This window comes from Pundamilia nyererei, unplaced genomic scaffold (genome assembly GCF_000239375.1).
Source record: "Pundamilia nyererei isolate P.nyererei 1_Seehausen unplaced genomic scaffold, PunNye1.0 scaffold00098, whole genome shotgun sequence".
NCBI classification, from domain to species: Eukaryota; Metazoa; Chordata; class Actinopteri; order Cichliformes; family Cichlidae; genus Pundamilia; species Pundamilia nyererei.
In genome coordinates, this window is record NW_005187499.1 from 842,897 (window position 1) to 865,456 (window position 22,560).

Below are 22,560 nucleotides of genomic sequence, written 5' to 3' on the forward strand. Positions count from 1 at the left end.
CGAAACAGCGGAAAGGCCTAAAGGTAGATGTCAGATGCTGTTATAGTCCAGTGACACAATAATAATTTGTTGCAGCCATATGATGCGGACAGCGGTATCAGCCACCCTGACAAGAGCTGAATATGTTAGTTAAGGTTTTACTTTGGTGCTGATTCATAAACCAGAAAATAATTGTCACTAACTAACTTTAACTATATTACCAGCTAACTTTAGATGTATTATAAAACACCTAACATGCACACACACACAGAGGAAGCATAAGGAAGTATGCAGTAGTATGCACATGCAGAATCTAGACATGACAGTCACAAGCACGTCCGCATTAAGGCCATAGAGTGGTGGGGTCGGGTGGGGTGTGGGGGTATGGAATGGATGGGTGTCGACGTTTTTCAAAGAGCTGAGAGAGACGCGAATAAAATAAAGCATTTGGCACAGTGTTAATTTTGGCCTTTTTAGCAATAATGCACACAGTCTGCTTTTTATGCATAATTTATAGTTTTAAAAGGCCTGAACGGTGAGCAGAATTTAGCAGTAAATCAGAGTCCTTCAGTGGGTCAGTGCTGTCACTGTTGGTATATCCACAAGCTCTTAGCCAGCACTTTACCTTATGGCCAGACAAATCAGACTTAGAACTACTTGAACCATTGCCAAAGCAGTAAAATATAGGCCACAAATGTTGTCCCTGTCATGACCCTACTGGCACGTCTCCTGGCACTGTGATTCTCTGGACTGTCTCCTGTCAAGATTTATTTGATCTTTATTGCACCTCTCACAGTTTATATACTGTAGCTTAAGATAAAGCAGCAGCAGCAATAGCAGCAGCGGGCCTCACATTTGCTGTGCTCAGTAGAGCTCGATCTGTTTGTACCCGTGTAAATATTTACATCTCTAAATTGAAACTGGTTGCAGTATTTGTGTAGAGAATATTGAATATTCGCACAAAGATGCCGGCTGCCTTAACTGTTGTATAGCTAAATTAAATGCAGATGTAAAGGATGAAAATTGAATAATATATGTCTAAAGATGCTACTCCATACAATCCTATTAAAGTTGCTAAAGCTTACCCTGGATTCCTCTCACTTCCTTGTTTTTGGTTCCACAGAGCATGAAAGATCATTTTGCAGCTGCTATTTTTGCAATGATTAATTATATATGAAATACTTGTGCGCATCACATGATGAAAGTTGCAGTTTGGAGTAAAATTGCTTTACAGTTCATGTGTGGGGCTTAAAATCAAACTTATTCCAGCAAAACAGCACTTGCCACTTCTGAAACAACAGTGGTGTTTCCCTAACCCAACATCACTGTGATCTGATGGAGAAAAAAAGACTTCCAGGGCAGCTAGATAAAGTTGCCTGATGTGGGTATAACATTTACTTTGGCACTATTTTTCAACCCTTGTTGGCAAGCACAGCAGTAAGATGTTTTTTGTAATTGGTCGCCAAGTTTGCACACATCTCAGGAGGGATTTTAGCCCACTTCTCTTTACTCTAAATCCTTTGACAACTCAAAGCTTCAGATCCCTCCACAGATTTTCTATAGGACTGAGGTCTGGAGACAGACTCCATGACTTTAATGTGCTTCTTCTTTGGCCATTCCTTTCTTGACTTGGCGGTATGTTTTGGGTCATTGTCATGCTGGAAGATCCATCCACAATCCTTCAGTGTTCTGTCTGAAAGATGGAGGTTCAAAGATTTCCTGTACCCTGTGCCACAAAGAATAATGTTTCCACCTCTGTCCTTCTTTAGGTTATACTCAACTTTTCTCTTCCTCCAGCAGCGGGCCACATCGCTGCCAAAAATTTTTTTTTAATTTCATCTGTCCACAGCACTTTCTCCCGAGCCTTCTGTGGATCATTTACATGTTCAGTGGCGAACTTAAGACGAGCCGATACATGGATGTCCTTGACACGGGGGACCTTCTGGGCACCGCAAGATTTCAACCCCTTACAGCAGGGGCAGGGAACTCCAGGCCTTGAGGGCCGGTGTCCTGCAGGTTTTAGATGTGTTCTTGATCCAACACAGCTGATTCAAATGACCTCCTCAATATGTCTTGAAGTTCTCCAGAGGCCTGGTAATGAATGTTGACCCAGGGTGAGATCTAAAACCTGCAGGACACCGGCCCTTGAGGCCTGGAGTTCCCCACCCCTGCCTTACAGTGTAGTGTGTTACCAATGGTGTTCTTGGTGACTATGGTCTCAACTGTTTTCTCTGAAGAAACAAGTTCCTCTTGTGTATTTCTGACCTGATCCACATGGAGCACCAGGCAACAGGCAGCTATTTGGCCATTTTATACATCGGGAATCCTCGTGTAGTCCATTCCAGCCTCGTGCAGGTACAATCTTTTCCCGGATGTCCTTTGGCAGCTCTTTAGTCTTGCCATGGTGGTGTACAGATTAGTATGGACAAATCTGATTCTGTGGACGTGTGCTTTATACGCATAAGATGTTGAGATCAGGATTATCTGTAATTGATTGATTGACAGCCAATCTGTGAGAGCCAGAGTTCTGGCTGGGCTGTAGAGGAACAAATATTAATTTCACCACATGTAAATCAATTCATAACTTTTATGTAATATGTTTTTTTTTCTATGTTTTTGGTTGTTATTCAGTCTTTCTCCATTAAAAGAAAACAACCATAAAAAATTAGAGATGGTTCATTTCTTTGTAAGTGAGGAAACTTCAGCAGGAGATCAAATAATTATTTCCCCCACTCTATGTGGAGCGTGTGGAAAAATATTACTTGAGAAAAAGGGGCAGCTTCTAAGTTGCATTCTTACACAAAACACAATTACAAAACGGACTTCCAGCTGCGTTTTGCTAAATGACCAAATAGGATGCTGGGCTGGTGTAACTGGCTTTTTACTCTTGTGTCATAATAGGGCAGGCATTCAGCAGCTTGGATTTAGGTGGTAGCTGACCTCAGTGCTCTTAATGTCAGCTCCTTCTCAGCACAAGACTGCAGTACAATACTTACCTGTAATGCAGCAGCAGTTTGGATCTTTAATTTTTTTCTTTTTGTTGTTTTTTTTTGGAGGTGGGGTGGGGGTGGAGTTTCTCTACCTCCTGTGAAAACAAATTTCTTTTTGTGTTCTCCACCTCCTGAATTAGTACACTGTGCAAATACAGTATTTGGTTTGCACACCGCTCCTGGATTACAGGTTAGAATTGTGCTTTTCGTATTTGCCTTCTCAGGGAACAAGTGTGTGCAAGCGAGAACAGCGACATACAAAGTGCCAAGGTGACAAGTGGACCCAGTTACTAAGCACAAATCACAGATGGATTTATGAGAAGCTGCTTCCAGACGTTTCTGTGCATTATTGTAAAGATAATTCAACACGAGCGAACGCTCACGTCTCGTGTTTGCTGTTTTCGCTGCATGTTCTGTATTTTAAATAGCCGCATTCTTGCTTTATGTTCTACAAGCTCTGACTCTTGCCTTTCATTGTAACCCCATTGATCTAGCTGAAAGCCTAGCAAATCCAAAAACCCCTGCTGCCGCTCTCTTATACTGAGTATTTTTAGTCTTAATCTCACCAACAGGGAAACAGCCACCCCTAAGTGGACTGAATTTCACAGCTCTTGAAGCCATGCAAAACTGTAAATTCATAGCATTGCTTTTTATTGCAAAAAAAGGAACAAAAAGAAAACAAAAAAATAGGGTTGTCACATTGTTTGCCTTGCACTTGTTTCCCTCTTTGCACTCCATAAAATAGCCTCTGGAGCGTTTTTGTGTCCGTAGGCTCGTGCTGTACACCCCCCATGAGAGGTTAGCACCTGCTGTCAGTATATCAGTAAGGGTGCGATAGAGACAAGGCTGGGGACACAAGCGAAAAAGATATTCATACATTAACAGATGAAAGCTTCTGTTGCTCTTCACCTCCTCACACTCTGACAGGTCTGCTTTTATCTGCCAAACCTCAAGGCGAGGACGGAGCTGCTTTATGGCGCTTTGCACTTCAAAACTACCTGGTTGGTCTTCCAAGGAGGGCCCCGCTTCCCTGCAGCAGCCACCCATCAGCACCTCGCATCCTCTTCTCACACAGATGCTTACACGCGCTCCACCATTCCACCAAACATTCCTATTTTTCCTTCATTTTTGCCCTCCTCCCCCTAGAGTTAGCCTTTGTTACTCTATGCATAATTCTTTTGGGGATGGGTGCGTTTTCTCTTCCCTCCTGGTGAAAGAGCGCTCCCTTTCTTCTCTTTGACTTTATTGTGTCCAGACAGGGAGTCCCCAGAGCTTTCTTTATTTTTCACACTTGCCCAGATATATACTGTGTTTTCAGGGAGAATTCAGTGTGGATGAATAAGGCTTTGTGAGGTTTGTGCGTGCATGTAAATGAGTAAGTTTTTTAAAAAGAATGTTTAGTCAACCGGGCTTGGCATGTCTGGGTTTGCTCATGGTTGTGGAGAAGGCTTGGATGGCCGTGTTGCTCCTGTGGTGGTGTTCTACCTCTCCAGGGGCTACTGGGAGAAAAAAAGGATAGACAGAAAGCAAGAGGGGGAATTGTAATTAAAATTTTCAGTCTTGTTAAGTTGGTGACAGCTTGCAATCGATGGCAAGAATCTGCCTCCAATACTAACGAACTAAAAGATCATTGGAGTTTTAGGTGGGCTGGGACCAGTAGAGGGAAAATAATTAAGATATTTATGGCCTCAATTAATCAGTTCACTGAGAAACTTGCTGCAGGAATACAGTACAGTTGGAAACTCTGAGAATGTACCTCAACTATATATTTTCTAAAACTCTAATTAGGAAGCCAGAGCTCCCTGAAGCAGCGAGCAGTATGACCTTATCATCCTTATTTACTCCTGAAATCCTAGTAGAGGCTATGGTTGAGATCCCCGTCCTGATCCATGCTGGTTTCACAAGGATGAAAACAGCAGTTTCGCCATATTACATTATAAAACTCTAATGAGGAAATATGAGCTCCCTTGTGATTCAAACTGCAGCACCCAATTATCCTTACTTACAGCTGCACAGGCTGATACACCCAGGTTAATGGCATAACAGAAGCTCTCCCCAAGGTGCTCAGCACAATGTGAAAGGCTGTGACATAGATCAATACATTATATCAGTGCGTCGACTCGGTTCTGGGGAATTCTCTCCTTCTGAAAATGCTGTAAAAAGATAAAAGAATGAAAGTGGTGCTTCAAAGGAAAACGTCACATTGACAGAACCTCCCACGCGAAAATGTTTTAAATTTGTGCTCAGCTGGCGAGCGCCATGTTGCTATTCTGCCCCTCATCCCGCCACCTGCCCCGGGCTTGTTAACAAGGTGCCCGTGGCAATGATTGCCTGGCCATCAAACTCCCAGCTGATAAGTTCCTCCGGGAGAAGCGGAGCTCTGTCATTGAATTCACCCCTGATCACCTCCTCATGCTGTACATTTGAGATAACGCTCGGCCATACCCGGCCTCGCATCCTTGGTAACGAGCGCTTTATATATGAATTATTCTGTAAAAATCCCCCCAGCATTTTGCAGCTACTTTGTGTAAGTGCGGGATGTATATTATTCGCTGCATTTGATAATTTGTTGACAGGATTTATATGCACAATTACGGTGTTGTAGCCTGTCATCAACATGGTATCCGGCGAGACACCTGTCACTTCCAATGTTGCAAGGCCCAAGAATGAGATTGGCTGAATGATTGAAGCCTGAGTGCAGTGAGGGTGAGGGACACAGTGACAGCACTGTGATTGACACAAATGAGAGAGAGGAGGAGATGATGGAAGGGAGCGAGGAGAGGACGGGATACTAAAACAATAGCAGGTTAAGAGAGTGGATAGAGGGAGATTTACAGATAGGCCGTAGAAGAGACAGGTGGCGAGTGGGAGAGGTGGGAAAAAAGCAGAGGACTGGGTGGGTGGGTGGGGGATGGGGGGGAGGGTGCTCTCTACAGTTCATCAAAAAGGTTTACTTAGAGAAAGAGAGTGCTGGGAGACAGGAAGCTGAGAGGAAGATGAGAGAGGAAAAGGGTGAAAACTATTCCAGGAGGAACATCCCAACTTCAGTCATGCCCCAGTGAATGTGCTGACAGGGTCTGTCTGTGCCACAGCGGAGCAAGTGTCATACACGCAGACACACCACACCACACTGCACAGGGCAAGAGGAAACTGCCACTGCTTAATCCACAACACACAGCATACACAGCATGTGTAAACTTTAAATGCAGTTTTGTAGCATTTGCTGGATTAGCCCACAGGACAACATCACTGCAAAGGACACGCTTTCCACAGTCTGTTCCGTGTTTACTGAGATTACTATTCATGATTTAAAATTGTTGTAGTTTGTCTTCCATGATCCCGAAGAAAGAAAATGACCTCGAGAATGATGTTAAGGACTTGGGATCAAGTGTTTGAAAGATGTGAGAATTTTACCAAGAAGCCGTGAAATGTGGCCGTGATGTCCACGTGGGGTGTCCCCATAGACTCACATGTTCAAACGTCCATTCTTTAATGCAGTCTTGGTCTTTGTAGCCCTGTCTTTAATGTCCGAGTTGGACCAATTCGCTCTGTTTATGCCTTTTTGTCTGTTATTGTTAATGTATAATTAATCCAGTTATAAAGTGATAGAAGTTTTAGCTCCAATTATTGGTTAGAGAAAGTCGAATATTTAGAAGTGTTTTAATAATTTGTTTGTGTTTGTGTGAATCAAATATGGATTTATGGATCCAGCTTGCTAATCTTCCTAACATTGGCTAATAACTAAACCCCCCCCCCACCACACACACACACACAAAACAAAACAAAAAGACAATCAAACAATAATAATGCTAAAGTGACACAACTGTGCCGATCTTTTATCTACAGTCTATGGGATTTATTAATCAAAGATGCCTATTGAATTGACACGACTGAATTGCTGTGTCAGAGCGGCATACCAGCAACTAAAATGTTACATCGCTCCCCGCTGCTTTGGTTTTGACCGTTATTCTATCTCACGCGATTTCTCCAACATCTTGAAAGTGTTTTAGCGAATCACTGGCATTTGGAGTTGAATTACACTGTACACATGCTCGTCTGCCTTTGCACGCGTAGTAGCAATAAAAAGGTTTTTATGTTAATGCAATCTGGGAAATAGTCACATTATTGACTTGTCAGATGCGTGGGCTGATGTTACTGAAACACTACTGAAGGGCTCCTGCTCTTATCTTTAAACAAGCACACTGATTGATATCTGACATTTTGATTTGGCGTAGGATTTCCATTTGAGGCTTGAGTGCTTGAGAGACATGCTGAGATTCAGATGTTTACCAACCTTTTAGATCGCTCGGGGCCCGACATGCAACAAAGTGCATCCACGTCTACGGCTTGCATCTGAATGGAAATGTTAACTGACTGATCAAAAGACAGTATCAATCGGGGTAATTAATCACACTTTAATATAACATGAATCTAACTTCATGTCATAGCTGGTCTCCTTCCACTGCAATCTGAAATCCTTGACAGTTGTTCCCATTAATAAATGCTCAAAGCAATATCTAATAAGAGTTACTCTATCACCTTTCCATATACAATACCGCGGTGATAGCTTTGTCCCTGTCTGTCTCGCGTAAAACATTTCAGTGATTATGAAGCTATAAATTGAATTGCGTTCTTGCCCTAAAAAAGGCCTTTGTGAAATTGTGATTGCTGCACTGTTAAAAGGTCTGTCCTGCCTGTCAGTGACTTCTTCTACCTGTCTGTGCCTCTCCACTTTTAATTAACACAGTGCAATGATTAAAGTTTTAACTTAATTATCTTTATCTTTTCTCTCAGGGTGTTCAACCCTCGGCGGGAAACTGAATGAGACACTTGACGAGAGGAGTGGAGGGAAAAAAAGCAGCGGAGAGAAACTTGGTGAGATAGAGGGAGATATCAGGCAGCTGGAAAAAAAACAAAAAGGAGAGGAGTGACTGACACCTGCCCTCCAGCTCGGTGTGAAGGGCATATAATGGGAGAGTGAGAGGAAGGGCATGAGGAGAGGGAAAGGAGAGGAGAGAATGAAGACAACCGGAAAACAAGGCCTGCCTCAAAGCAAACCTGTCTCCAATTAGGACATCTCACCACAAGACAAGATGATTACGAGAAATTTTCTCTTCTTGGTGTCCTTGTGTCTGTGGGAGGGGCTTGCGAGAGGTGCCTCAGCCAGTAAAATTTTACGGAGGAGAGGAGTGGGCGGATCGCACGTGGTGAAGCTGGGGGAGAGCCGTTCTATGGACGCGAACGTGGATTCGAATGCAATGCCCGTGGTTACTCTTCGAAACCTGATTAGCCACGAGCAGGCGAGCGACGCCGGATCTTTTTCTTACTCCAAGATGTTGCAGAATCATCCTGCCCCATCTGTAGCTAATAAGGAGAGACAAACTTTCAAGCCCAAGCGCGAGGTTGACTCTGTGGCCCCGCGCACATTGGCCGCTAGCAAGGAGTTTACCCAGGATGGGAAGAAAGTCAAAAACAACACCAAGAATGCTGACTCTTCCAAAACAGGGAGGTCAGAGAAAACTTTCACAGTTCATCATAAGCCAGATCTTCACTCTAATAAAACCAAGTTTAAATCTGGCTCCAGGTCCAAAGGCAGGACTGATTTCAGCGTCCATACTACGGGCGTGCCAGGGAAAGGTTTCAGCATAGACTCGAGCCGAAAGCTGAACCTCACTGGCAGTTACGGGGTGCTGAAGCTGCTCTCAAAAGACAACCTGGTTAGGATTGTCAATTCCCAAATGCAGAGCGTTCCCAGCTTGAGCTTTCCGAGCAAGGGCAGTCGGAGCAGGAAGCGAGATTTGATTGACGTTAATCACGGACAGCTAGAGCCTCAGAAAGTGCCGAGACAAGATATAGCTGTCACTCAGTCTCATGTGGGATATGATAATCAGACTGCGTTTCCTTATGCCAGCCCAGTCGCCACTACAGATCTTAATCGGGACCGGGGCCCTGACACTCGTATTAATCCGCTAAGTGAAGTCAAGCCAGCTTTAAGTAAAGGGCAGGACAACTTGGGAAAACAGGGTTCAGATAGCGGCGATAGCAAGAGCAAACACTTTGCTCGTTTCCTGTCAACACCTCGCAGCGAGGTCAGTTTGAGCCCTGAGAAGGAAGTAATGATCAGCCAAACAGAACGGCCATTCACATCGACAAAACATCTCCCGCTGTACGTTCCCTCTGAAACAAATGAGTCTCCTCCGTCTGTGCTGACAATGCAACCCCTGGGAGTGAGACCGGGGAACAGAGCAGCAGAGTCCCGTGGAGACCCATTAACAGAGTCAGCTCACACTGCTCAAACAGATCTCAGCACAGCTCAGTACTCCGCAGATGAAGACAACAAACTTGTCAACAGCAGTCATGTCCTGAGGCTCCACCCTGCTCACGAATGGAGCCGCATCGGGGAAGACGCCAAGATGCACGGCGCGGATCCCAAAAACGCAAAGGGCCTCGTATTTGAAGAAGCAGAGTCAGAGGTGGAAGAGGAGGAGCGCGATCGCATGGAGGTGAAGGGGTCACGGTCTCGCAGCAGGAGGAGCTGGATCTGGAACCAGTTCTTTGTGATTGAAGAATACGCCGGGCCGGAACCTGTGCTCATTGGCCGGGTAAGGAAAAAACTTCATTCATCATTTACAAGGGCTGTGAACTGTTTTATGAATGTTTTATGGATATTTAAGACACTGTTACAAGTCTCTTACATGGCTTATTTAACCCAAGGTCCTCGTTTCAGTTACACATCTCATACAAGAAATCATTAGCATACTTTAGCCCCATAGTCACGCTCCAAGTTTTTTTTTTTTTTGTGCATCGTTATAATCTCGCAATTGGAATTGATTTACTTTCCTCCAATATGGTACCTTCCAGGTAGCTGTAAAAACGCCAATGAATCTATGAAGTACCGAGGCGCAACAAAAGCCCCCGATCAGGTGAGCCCAGGGGGCTCGTCATGATCACAACCAATCTACAGCAGCCAATGGGAATTGACATATCCAGGCGAATTAATAGCTTTACTTTTTCCTTCCACCATTGATCCTCCCCGGAAGGCAGAGAGCAAGAGAGTAGTCCGAGTGTTCCCTCATTTCCCTGTAGGTCAGTCCTGTCAGCTATCCTCGCTCTTGGTCTCAGGCCTGCAAGATCCTCCTAATGCTATTTCATTCAGACTGATTTATACTTGCTTTGACAGGATTTATCACCGCATTCGCCCTCAGCACAGTCCTATTGCTCAGGTCTGCAATTTATTTAGATCACTGACTGACTGTGTCTTGCCCAGTACACACACACACACCTCCCCTCTCCCTTTTTTTAAAGAGTGAGCAGACGAGCGTGGAAGAGGTCACGTCGAGTGGACAGAAGGTGTCTCGGAGCCCTGCACTGTAATGGCTGCGCTCTCAGTCCTCAGCATGCGCCAACTGTCTCAGTACCCAGCTGCGGTAGATGAGCTAATTTATAAGCCTGTGTGGCCAGTTTGCTGAGCAAATGAATAGTAATGATCCCCGTGTGACTGCTGTAGGCTGTGAGAAGCCGGTGTGCGTGTTTGTGTGTGTGAGCGCTTCAAGTTCAGAGCTTCAGCTCAGTGGGAGGTGCGTTGAACTGAAAAGACCCACATCACATTGCATCTTTAGGTTTTAATATCCAGGTGCAGGCAGATGGGCAGGACCTCGCGGGCTTTGTGCGCAAGCCTCCCTGATGTTTAGCTAATATTTAATGTGGCTCCTTTTGCTTTGTGCTGTGACTGATGAAGGTCTGAGTGGAATGCTGGGAAGCACTGGAGAAGATGTAAGAGCCAACGGTCCAGCTTACAGATGGCACTGCGTGTAAAGCCATTAGTGCCAATCTGCTGTGTCAAGCAGGTATTTATGCCAGCACATTGTATGGCACTCAAGGAGGGAACAACGCCAGGCCACACACACACACACACACACACACACACACACACACACACACACACACACACACACACACACACACACACACATGCCCATATGATAGTGCTGACACTTGGAGTACACCCAGAACACTATTGTGACTGTGTATCTGTGTGTACTGGGTTAGAGATGCGTATGATTAGTTCCCTACTGTATGAGACAAGTGGCGGCACACATGTATAATGCTCTTATAGATCCTAATACGCTTATGAATTTTTAATCTCCCGCTCTGGCCCAGTGTAGGCCAGCTCTATAGGTAGAGAGATCAATGCGCGCTTGTCGGGGTTTTTTTTGTGGGTTTTTTTACCCTATTGAGGGCCTGATTGTGTTTTAATGGAGAAGTGTGAAGAAATTGACTGTGCAGGCCAAAACAGCTCCACCTGCCAGACCTAGCCCAGTCCAAAATCAGGCTCAGTCAGCTGCAAATACTGTTGCCTCTGTTTCAAAACAACGCATCTCGCCTAAAACCAACTATACTGTCCTTACGCAAATCGTGGTCATGTGAAGGTGTTTTTCTGCGGGCTTGTTTTAAAATACGCCTTGTGACATTGATTCATGCTGGATTTTTGTGTGATCTTGGACAGTTTGTTCCAAATAAATCTCTACTAAAGCTGGAAACTAGAGCCAAGAGTCTAATCTGTGATGTCAATAGGAGACAAAGGCCCTGCTGCTAAACTGATAATGAATTGGTGGTGTGGAGGGGGTGGAGGGGGCAACTCTGTGGACACAGCGCTGGGCGCAGTTTTGAGCACTTCCTCTGATTTCAAACTTTCAGAAGCTCTGTCACAAAAAGTGCTAATCTGTTCATCAATCTAAAGAGAATATAAAATGAAGCAGTCGCTGAGCTTTCATCTATCCATCAGCTGTTGCTTGAAATATCTCTGCACTCTCAGAGATGCAAGTTTTCAGGTTCACTAGAGTTGCCTAAAAGGGCAAAAGGTTTTCAGCGGTCTGTCTGAGTCAGTTTTCTGCTCTCTACAAACACCCTTTCGCTCTTTATGTCTCTCTTACACCCATGCAGAGCCCTGCACACACACACACACACGGGCATGCACAGGCACACAAAAACACGTGTGCACACTTGCAGACGCTGCCATGTTACTATATTTTCTCACAGTGGAGTGTCTCTGCCCCATGATAATTGTGAATTTAATTGATGCTGTCACATGGTCTGTAATGGGGTTTCAAGTGATTGCAGAGGCTGTGTGAAAGAAACACAGATTTTTCTTGAGGAGAAAAGGCGCCTCAGCAGAGCTGGGATTAAAAAAAAACAAAAAAACGCCCCTTTTCTGATTAGCTTTTCTTCTCCCCTTACTCTCTCGCTGCTGAAATGCAAACTCCCTAACACCTCATGCGGGGGGAAAACGTGACATATACAGCAGCTTCTTCCTCTCTGTTAGGAAATTCCTTCTTGCCCCGTCTTCACCCCGATAACAGCGTAAGCGTATGTGAGGCCTGGTGTGTTGGTGAACGTGCATATATAATTCACCAGCGCAACAGGAAGTGGACTTAGGCTATCGTCCTCATTAGCATATCATTTACATCATCATGAGCATACATAATTCATAGTTAGTGAAATATGCTGGTAATACGCAATTAACATTGCTGTCTGTACTATACATGGCGCTCACACTAGGGCATGGCAGGAATCTATAACATGTAGGCATCAGTGTGAAATAGTAATTAGATACTTTTAGCTCCTGACATGCTGAACAATACCAGTCATTTCTCATCATTATATTGAATCATTAACATTCACTACTAAAAATTGCTCTGCAAAGTGCATTTAAAAGATTCCCCCTGCCTCGGGGCATCTTAAGATATATAAATAAAACAGTTAGTTACCGACTGTCCTGCTAATGATAAGACCTGAGCCTCTGGGTGCAACATGCGCACACGAGATATTGGAGAAGTGCTTGTAGGAAATCCTCGGTGTGATGCAATGGTGAGAATGAGGTTGTCAGACGAAGTTAATTCTTAGTATGCATGCTTTTTCTCTAATTTTCACTCTTGCAAAGCTTGTTCCTCATTAGCTACAAGTACATTTATTCAGCTGCATGCAGTATTTCTCTTTTATGATAAAACTATACTGCTCAAAAAAATGAAAGGAACATTTTGAAAGCACTTTATTTCTCCATAGAACAATCATGCTGGATATCTATGCCGATATAGACTAAGTAATGTGTTAGAAACAAAAGAATTCAAGTGAAAAAATGAAACAATTTAGTCCATTTTACCAAAATTGCATTGCACCAACTCAAAATGGTTTGTGTGGCCTTGCCGAGACAACTGATGGTGACCTGGGAGATCTTGTCCCAGTTCTGGATCAGGGCATCACTGAGCTCCTAGACGGTCTGAGATGCAACCTGGTGGCGTTAGACGGACCGAACCAGGGGCCAGTCGAGGTATCAGTTCCTTCATCCTCCAGGATTTGCTGGCATACATGAGGCCAGGCAGGGTAGGGTCATGCATCTCATTCTGATACCTAATGGCAGTCATGTTGCCGTTGCCTAGCCTACCTAGTCTTTGTGTCACTCCAGGGACAAAGTAACAGGCAGCAAAACATTTTCCCTGGCTTCTCCAGATCCTTTCACATCTGTCACATGAACCTGCTCTGATCTGTGAAAAACACAGTTTGCCAGTGGTGGGCTGAGAATTCTGGTATTCTGTAAATCCTAATCTGGCACCACGGCGCTGGGCAGTGAGCACAGGGTGCACTAGAGGATGTCGGATCCTCACGCCACACTCATGTTGTCTGTTTCTGATTGCTTGGTCAGAGACATTCACATCAGTGATCTGCTGGAGGTCATTTTGTAGCTCTGGCAGTGCTACAAAAGGCACAAAGGAGCAGATACCTGTCCTGCTGATTGGTTAAGGACCTTCTACGGCCCTGTCCAGTACTCCTCGAGTAACTACCTGTCTCCAGAAATCTCCATGCTCCTGAGACAGTGCTGGGAGACACAGCAAACCTTCCGGCTATGGCACGTATTGATGCGCCATCCTGTAGGAGTTGGGCTACCCGTGCAACCTCTGTAGGGTCCGGGTATCACCTCATGCTACCAGTAGTGTAGTAGTGCACCTGTTGTTATTTCATTAACATCAAAGCAGCTGAAACTGATTAACAACCCCCTCTGATACTTAACTGACCAGATCAATATCTCACAAGTTTAAATGAGTCGATGCTACACTCTGATTAAAAAGTGTTCCTTTCATCTTTTTTCAGCAGTGTATTTCACAGCTTTAGTTACTGGGTATCTCACAGGCTCTACATACAAACACAAGGCAAACAAATATATAGATAGTATGTATTTTACTGCTAATGGATTCAGGTAGCGTAGGCGTGGACTCATGGGAAACATTTCATTGGATCAAATTTGGCCTGAAATGTTCGAATCTTAACTGTAATTTTATATGTGACGCAATACTTCTCACTGTACTATTCCTGCATTTCACCACCGTCTGTTTTTGATCCTTGCTTATTATCGTAAAGCTCAGTTCTTATTTTGCTCCTCCTATGCGTCTTTCTTCTCTGTGTGCCTCCTGTGTTCTCTTTTTCTGCATTTCACATTGTCTGAGTTTATTCTCGGTATCTCTGTTAGTGTTAGCTTCTTTTTTTTAAAGTTTACTTCCTCATGTGGTTTTCTGTTTTTACTTCAATCCTCTCTTTCCGTGTCTCAAATGAGTTCACCTGTGCCTTGTTATCCCTCACTTTGTGTGTGTGTGTGTGTGTGTGTGTGTGTGTGTGTGTGTGTGTGTGTGTGTGTGTGTGTGTGTGTGTGTGTGTGTGTCAGTCTTGGTCTTTTGTCAGGTTGTGGTGGCTTGTATTCCTTGTTTTCCTTCTGCTGTCTCTCTGCTTTTGGATTTCAGTAGTTGATTTTTGTTAAATTAAAGTCGAACAAAAGTTTCTCTTTGTGTCAACAACTGGGTCCTACTTAATGAACTCTACTGCACATGTGATATGTGTGCCTGAAGTGAAAGCTTCACTACTTCTGCAGTAAACAGACACTTCGTTCCATCCCTGACATGCATAGAAGTTGTGGAATAGACAAACACGCGCACACTTGTAGATTCTAAATACACATTTGTATCAAGAATAGGTAAAACACACTCCGTCGCTGCAGAAACACATCACACACAAAACTCGTGAGCCATGCTTCAAAGTTATAAATAAAAGTGTGCAGATAAAAGGCTCTCTCATGAGTCTGGAGGAATGAGAGAGGAAAGAGGCATGGAGAGGCAGACAAAAGATGAGAAGAGCGTGTGATGGTGCCAATAGGAGGGCCAATTGTAACTGTAAACACACACACACATGCCTCCTGACAAGACACTCATCAATAGTTATTAAAAAAAGGACTCGGTGTTTTCCTGTGCTTCCACTCTCCCTGTAGAAATCATTTAGCCTCCGGGTCCGAGCACAGCAGGGGTGAGACAGCAATTAGAGAGTGACTACAGTGCAGGGAGGGAGGGAAGAGGGGAGGGTGAGACAACGAGGGAGAGCAGAGCAAGATTACCATGCAGGACAAAGAGGGGATGATGTGCAGGGGAAAAGTAGGAGAGACTACAGAGAGGGGGACGTACGGCGGCGTTAATGGCGTGAGGATATATGGAGCAGAGGGAGGGAGGGGAAAAATGTAAGTGGTGGAAAGTGAGGAAAGGTTAATGGCTGACAATTGGTAGATGGGAAGAACGTGTGAGACAGTTAAAGGAAAAAGAGAGGAGGGGGAAGGACCACACGTCTCTGAAGCTGACCTCGCAGCCCGTCGAGGCCTGAAGCGAGTCGGAGGAAGGAAGACGGGCCGGGGAGACGAGGAGAGGGTTATGAAAAGAGGCAGGGCATCAGTGCAGGGACGTGCAGGGTTTACAACGAGGAAAATACAAGAGAGCAGGAGAGAGAGAGGAGGGAATTGAGGATGCAGTTAAATACCATTTTATTGCAAGCCCCTGTGGAGGCCAGATTTAAATGTGTCTCAGTGCTGAGTGGGTGCAGGATCACATAGAGAAAATAATAGACAGGAGGAGGGAAGGAACAAGGCTACAAGGGGAAAGAAGAGGAAGAAAAGAGGAGAAGCTGTGGAGTCTATTAAAGATGGAATTCAAAGGAAACACAGCCCACCGTTCTCTTCTTTTACTTCCAATCTCCCTGCTCCCTTTATAGCCCCTGTTTCATCTCGGGATAATGTCGAACAAATCAGCAAAGCAAGTATCTGAATTTAAAGCATCATTCTCCCGGATGTGAAGATGGCAGTATTTTATCTCAGGGAGTGTATGAGCCCCCTTTAGAATACATCCAGAACATTTTTAACTTAATATAAAAATACATTTGGAGGTAACCCCAGAAATATCGGCTAGCATTTGTGTAACCTTAACAACCCGTAAAGGAGTGTAACGGCCTAAAATAAAGCAAAAAATTAGAGCCGGGGATGCTCCATCACCTGAGGTTAACCCTACAAGGTTAGTCGGTGTCAATGGTGAGAAATACAGTGAGAGTTTAAGTGGTGGAGTATGAAGGGAAGAAGGCTGTGCAGGAGCTGAATTCATGATTATGCATAGCCCAGTGTGAGCTCTGTGACCGTGACCTTGAGCTAATATTTATGCTTTGGCCTAGACTGTGCGCTCCACTTCTCCCCGTGGCCCTGAAGGAGCCCATGAGTCAGAGAGCTGAGGGCATGGGCAACAGTGGAGGGCAGAGGAGGCTAAAGAAGAGGAGACGACACATGACTGAAAGGAACTGAGTGAGAGAAAAGAACAGGAGGTAGTTACAGTGACAGAAGTCATCCTGCTGTGAACCTGTTGGCTGCTCAAATTTGATTTTTGTACCTGTAAACCCGTAACATTAACACATTACTAATATTAAAGCATTAAATTAAAAAAGCACTTCTCTATTCATGTGAACATTAATGCTGTTTGTAAATGAGGTTGTTGCATGAGCACTGAATTTTAGCTTCCTTAGCCTAGACGGCCACGTTACTGTTAAAGCAGCAAAGCTGCCATCCCCAAAATGTCTTACACATTTCCTCATAATCAGGACATTCATTTCTGCTCAGTCATATACAGTAACTGGCCACACATGAGTCTACTCCAGTCAGGTTTTGTTGACCTAAAAAGAAAATAAATCACTTTTATCGTGTGCCAAACAAGCCCACAGCTACTCAAGCAGCGCTGTTGGTCTGTAAAGAAGATAGACTGTAAGAGTTGTAAAATGTGGGTCCATGATATGTTTAAGACTTATATACACTGTATAAAGAAGATGGGAGCAGCTTCTGGGTCTGAAAAGTCAAACCAGTTTAAAGTGCTTTAACCTCCTAGGACCTGGCGTCCACATATGTGGACATCACATTTTGGGTTATTTAGACCAAAATACTCAATCTTGCCCTACATGGGCCTGATATCCACTTACGAGGACATTATACTGCTACTGTTCTATCAAAATTTTAAACAAATATCCTCATATGTGGCTCTTATTTTTCTTAAAAACAAAAATAAGGTAAAAAAAAAATCTGGTAATTCTTTGTTTTTACAAACATCGGGCCCCAATCAGCCCAAATATCAAAGAGAAATTGAAAATGCATGCCGTGGAAGAGTTCGGGTCTTAGGAGGTTAAACATGTATGAGCTTTAATGACTAACATTGGACAAAAAACAACAAGAAAAAAATTCCCAAGAAATTCTGGGAAATTGATTTTTCCATCTCAGTAAGCTCACTCCTAATAAATTTATGGTCTAAATTGCTAGTTCCAGGTCTTTTTAATAAAGCATGATGCTTGTTTTTGGAAAGTATAGTCAGTTTTAGAGCAAAACATAAAAAGGTTACACTGTGGGGTGTGGTTTCTCTGCTGCATGGTTCAATTGTGACTTCATTTATTTAGTTGAATCCACACATCACTTGTGACCTAATGTCTTTCAAAAGACATTGTGGCAGTGGCAGAAATGCTGAACTTTGAGACTTCAAAACAAGATTTTCTTATAGCTACACAGAGAATTGTAGTTAATAGCAATTAAGATTTGTCTAACGTGTTTGGAAAGATTACCTTAGATTACCATGACCTCAGTGACTGAGAACCTATACAAACAACTAAGATTCAGTTAATTTAAGGCTTGAAAACTAAAATTTATGATAAAAACTGTATTTATGTGATTTGTGAGCAAACAAAAAACAGATCTCCATGTGCATTTCTTTGAATACTTCCTCTTTATTGACGCACAGCTGGTGTGAAAAGGCTGTGAGGCGGGCAAAAGGCTCGGTTACAAAGGTGAGGGGGTGCATGGCGAGGGCACGTCAGGAGATGAGATTAAGGTCGGCGTGAGATACGCAGGAGGCCGTGGGAGGGAGGGCAGAGGGAGCTGGTTGGAGCTGGCCACAGATGGGAGAGGGGAACAGAGGTGAACGAGGATGAGGATAGAATCACACAGGGGTACTCATGTTACTTTTTTTTTAATGCATCCTGAGTAGCAAGCCTGAAAAAAACAGGCATTTTCTCCCCCAGGTCTTCCCTAAAGACATGCAGCTAGTGGGGTTAGGTTAACTGGTGATTTGACTTCTTAGATGTCTTAAAATATGCCAGTACGCCTTTGAACTGGAAACCTTTTAATCTAACTGGTCAACTAGCTGGTTACATCCCAAAAAACACATACACTTTAGAAGCTATATTGTATCTCCTGTTTCTGTTACTGGTATATCTTAAGAGCAATTGTGAGAACATCATGTATTATTCTTGAAAAAAATTATGCTTTCTATGTATATTGAGTAAACTAACACTTGACTAACACCTGATTCTCGTGGTGTAGATACACCATCTGTATCTCAGAGAAAAACGCAGGGAGCTATCAATATAGTAAAACTATGATTCAACTTATTCAAGTTTTCTTGTAATATATTCTCTATTGACATGTAAGACGTTGTCAGCCATTCCTCAGGCAATCCTTCAGCTCGACACCAGTAACTGCAACAAACAGGATGATAAACAGAGCTTGAAAATTCCCTTCATTATTGCCCACTTTACGCACACACAAATGCACGCAGGCTCCTTGGTTCCAAGTTGGTAAAAGCCATTCCTCTTGGCAGTGGCACGCGGTGGCATATATGTGGGCGATTTGCCCTTTAAATGTACAGCAGTGAGTTAAGCCTCCAGTGGCCTTTTCCAAGCTCGTCTCCCTCGGCTAAAAAATATGATGTGAAGTATACAACACTAGAGTGGAGCACTGAAGCAATAAAACACAAACAATCATCTGACTAGCCGCCACACACACTCACATACACACACTCTCGCTCTCATACATCAGCTGATTATGATAATCAAAAGTGGGATTTGCATACTCCGAGGCTAAAAGCACAGTTTTGTCCTGAATAATGTATTGCGGAGGAAGACAACAGTGGCGAGATGCATTGAGGAGCTTATCGTGCTAAAGGAAAAGTCTAATAATGATGAATAATAAATGCTCTGTTAGGAAGTGTGCGAGCAGGAGGAAGTGTGTGTGTGTGACAGAGGACTGTTCTGCGTTCTTCGAGGCCACACAGCATGCCCTCCAGAGACAGATTATATTAGATCAAACGGGAACAGGACAGCGTGTCCACACCACAACCGAATTAACGCGCCGACTGACACTAACCAAACTTCTATGCACAATCGATGGCGGATCGATGCTAAACAATTAACTGCGGCTTCTCATGACGTGTTTGAACCTCATTTCGGCGCAAGACAAACAGACAGGGAGCCAGAGGGGACTCGTTTCAATACCGTCTGACATGTTTCCTGAGAGCGTCAAACAAAAAATGGAGAATTTCCACGGATTTGATTGAAAGTTCAGCCGGAATTTCAAACCCGTCTCCATGCGAAGGTTTCGCCTTCTGAAGTCGCAAGTGCTCCTGAGGGTCTCGCTGTATGCTGCTCACATTTCTGGGGAGCGGGCTGGGTCTTGTGTTTGAGTGCCTCTGCATAATTGGAAGGTGTTCTTATGTGTGTCTGCATTGATTAGAGTGGAGAGCAGGACAGCCGAAAGAGCGCTGTGTAAATCGGCATGCACCTGGATGCGCGTGTGTGTGTGTGTGCGAGGCCCACCGGGTGAAACACTGCCTGCGTTCTTGTTGTGGCTGCGGTTGTTTTATGCTGTTCTAATGGTTTGCTTGAGACTAGTAGCGGGTGTTTTCTCATCATGACAATTATTGGCTTTGTGGGGATTCTGGCTTACAGTTATGGATAATTAACTTGTCTTATTTTTGTTATTGTTTGGTTAAGACTCACAAAATAATTGCTGCAAATGTGACGGGGCAAGGCACAAGCAGTTGTCTTGTCAGGTGATATGACCGAATTACAATAAAACAGCATTTTTTGCCAGATTATGTAATCCCCCCAGTTTGGTAATAATCCCCCCTCAATCCACTGTGAGGCATGTGGACTAGGTGATAGTTGTGTCCTTCCTCTGGCACCTTCTACGTGCCTGCATTTACAATACAGTGTTATTATTAACTTAAATATAACACAAATGTCTATTTGGTTTATTTTAATACGGTCAGTGATTTATTAGGGATTATTAAGGAATTATTACATCCCGTTTGAATCCACTAATGCCCGGTTATACAACTAGGGCATCATGTGTTTGTTTAGCTAGTTATGACGCTATACTGCATATCTGATCTGTTGTAGCCTGATCTAATCTGATCAGGGACAACATAATCTGACATAATTCATTCTTATGTTTATCATTTTGAATCTGATTTGTCTGTGTGTGACGCTGGTAACAACTGTGCATTTAAATGCTGCTGGTGTAAAAACACATTTTAGTGGGTGATGATGTGGTGATGGCTTATTTTATTATGGATTAGCAGGAAAAACCCACAATAATTTAGACGTCAACAACAAGAGACAACACGGTCCTGAATTTAGAGGCTTTTATTAAATGAAATTGGTTGAACCAATCAATCGTAAAGATACCCCCTAAGGATTTCCCTCACAAAACTTGGAATTATTCATAAATTCAGAGTCATTAAATACATTGCCACTTATCCTTACTTGGTCCTCAGTGGTGCAGTCATCAGATTACACATAAAAATTACATTTTCATAAATTAAAGCCGGTGTAGGCCACATGATTGTTTGATGTCACTGTACAAAAAAATAGAAAAAGACTTCCTGCACACCAGCTGTAAGCGCTGACATACTTTAGCACGTATAAAGGAAAGACAAACACGCCCATATGTGGTGGGGCTCAGAACAAACACGTTAGAGGGGGCAGCTGCAGAAGTAGGGCTATCCATTTTCAATTTTCTTTTTGGTGTTTTGCTTCCCTTCCTTAAATTTCTATCTACTGCAACTTTAAATAGATTAAAAAAACATGGCCTAGTGTGTCCCACATAATACATCTTCAGATCTGTTAAATTTGAATCAAATTGGAGATTTGGATTCTTGATTCAGATTCAACACATGAGCACACTGTAGTTTGCACGAACCCTATCGCACATAATTTAACCTGCATGGGAGGTGCGCCAGAAGAAAGCTAAACAAAATGTTTGCCAGTGAACATTAAAGCAAAGACCAGGCCTTTTGGTTTAAAGCACTCTGGATGGCCACATTCAAAATTGAGCTGTTTGGCCACAGTAACAGAAGACATGTCTGGCACAGATCAAAGACAGCTTTTCAGGAGAAGCGGCTCGTGCCAACTGTGAAGCATGATGGTGGAAATGGGATGGTTTTGGGGGTTGCTTTGCTGCCTCCGGGACTGGGCAGCTTGCAGTCATTGATCCTACTATGAATTCTCCATCATATGATTGAGCGCCTGAAGATTATGTGAGGCCATCTGTCTGAAAGTTGTAGCCGAACAAGAAGTGGAACCTTTCAATGGGATAATGATCCAAAATGCACAAGTAACTGCACCAAGACAAGGCTCAAAAAGAAAAAAATGTGGTGTTATGGGCTGGTCCGGTCAATACTTTACAGATTTAAATACCAAATATCCTGCAGCTCAAGGAGTTTTAAGAGAGTTCTGCACACCGATGCTGCAGACTAGTGGGCAATTACACAAAACAGAAGCATTCATATTAAAGACAGCTTTTAAAGAATAATATTACCTATATAAATAACTCAAAGGCTAATTTTTATTTTTCTGTGTATCACAGAGGGTTGAATAGGACAGACCAGGCCAGGTGTTCACATGCAGTTTGTGCTCTGAATGTATTTTATTGTTTGGTTTACTTAGGCTTTGCTCTCCTTTGTCGTCTCACAAGCAGAAATGGAGTTGCATTGCTCTCCTCTTGGGACTGACAGCTAAGACACCTGATGATGGCAGAGCCATCAACGCTTACTGATTTTAGTTATTAGTGCTTTGCAGATGTTGGCCTTAGCCCTGCGCTGTGCTTTAGTAACCTTCCCACACTTCCTGGCCTTCCCTCAATGGTTTCTTCTCTCTCCAGGTCAGTCACCACAGGCTCTCAGTGGCACACAAACACAGACTCAGACACACACACACACACACATTTTCTCAGTCAAGCCTTGGCTCGCTGTCCACTCTGTGCTAGAACTGTGCCAAGTGGAGGTTCAGCCAGGGCACAAGGAGACTCGCAGTCATTACACCTCTTTCTTTAAAGTTACTGGGGCCGGCACACTCACATACTCACCTGGAAGGCCTGTTGTTAAAACGGTCACGTATAGTAAGACACACATGCACAGTTGCGTGCACA

At 43.7% G+C, this 22,560-nt stretch overlaps 1 protein-coding gene across 1 annotated transcript in view; it reads left to right on the forward strand.

Annotated features, from left to right (window-relative positions):
* The window catches only part of cdh24b (cadherin 24, type 2b), a 155,740-nt gene that overhangs the window by 47,094 nt on the left and 86,086 nt on the right, over nucleotides 1–22,560 (forward strand). Inside the window, exon 2 of the mRNA XM_005740228.1 lies at nucleotides 7,764–9,571. Coding sequence (XP_005740285.1) covers nucleotides 8,063–9,571 — 1,509 coding nt within the window. The 5' untranslated portion in view covers nucleotides 7,764–8,062. The remainder of the gene's footprint in view (nucleotides 1–7,763; nucleotides 9,572–22,560) is intronic.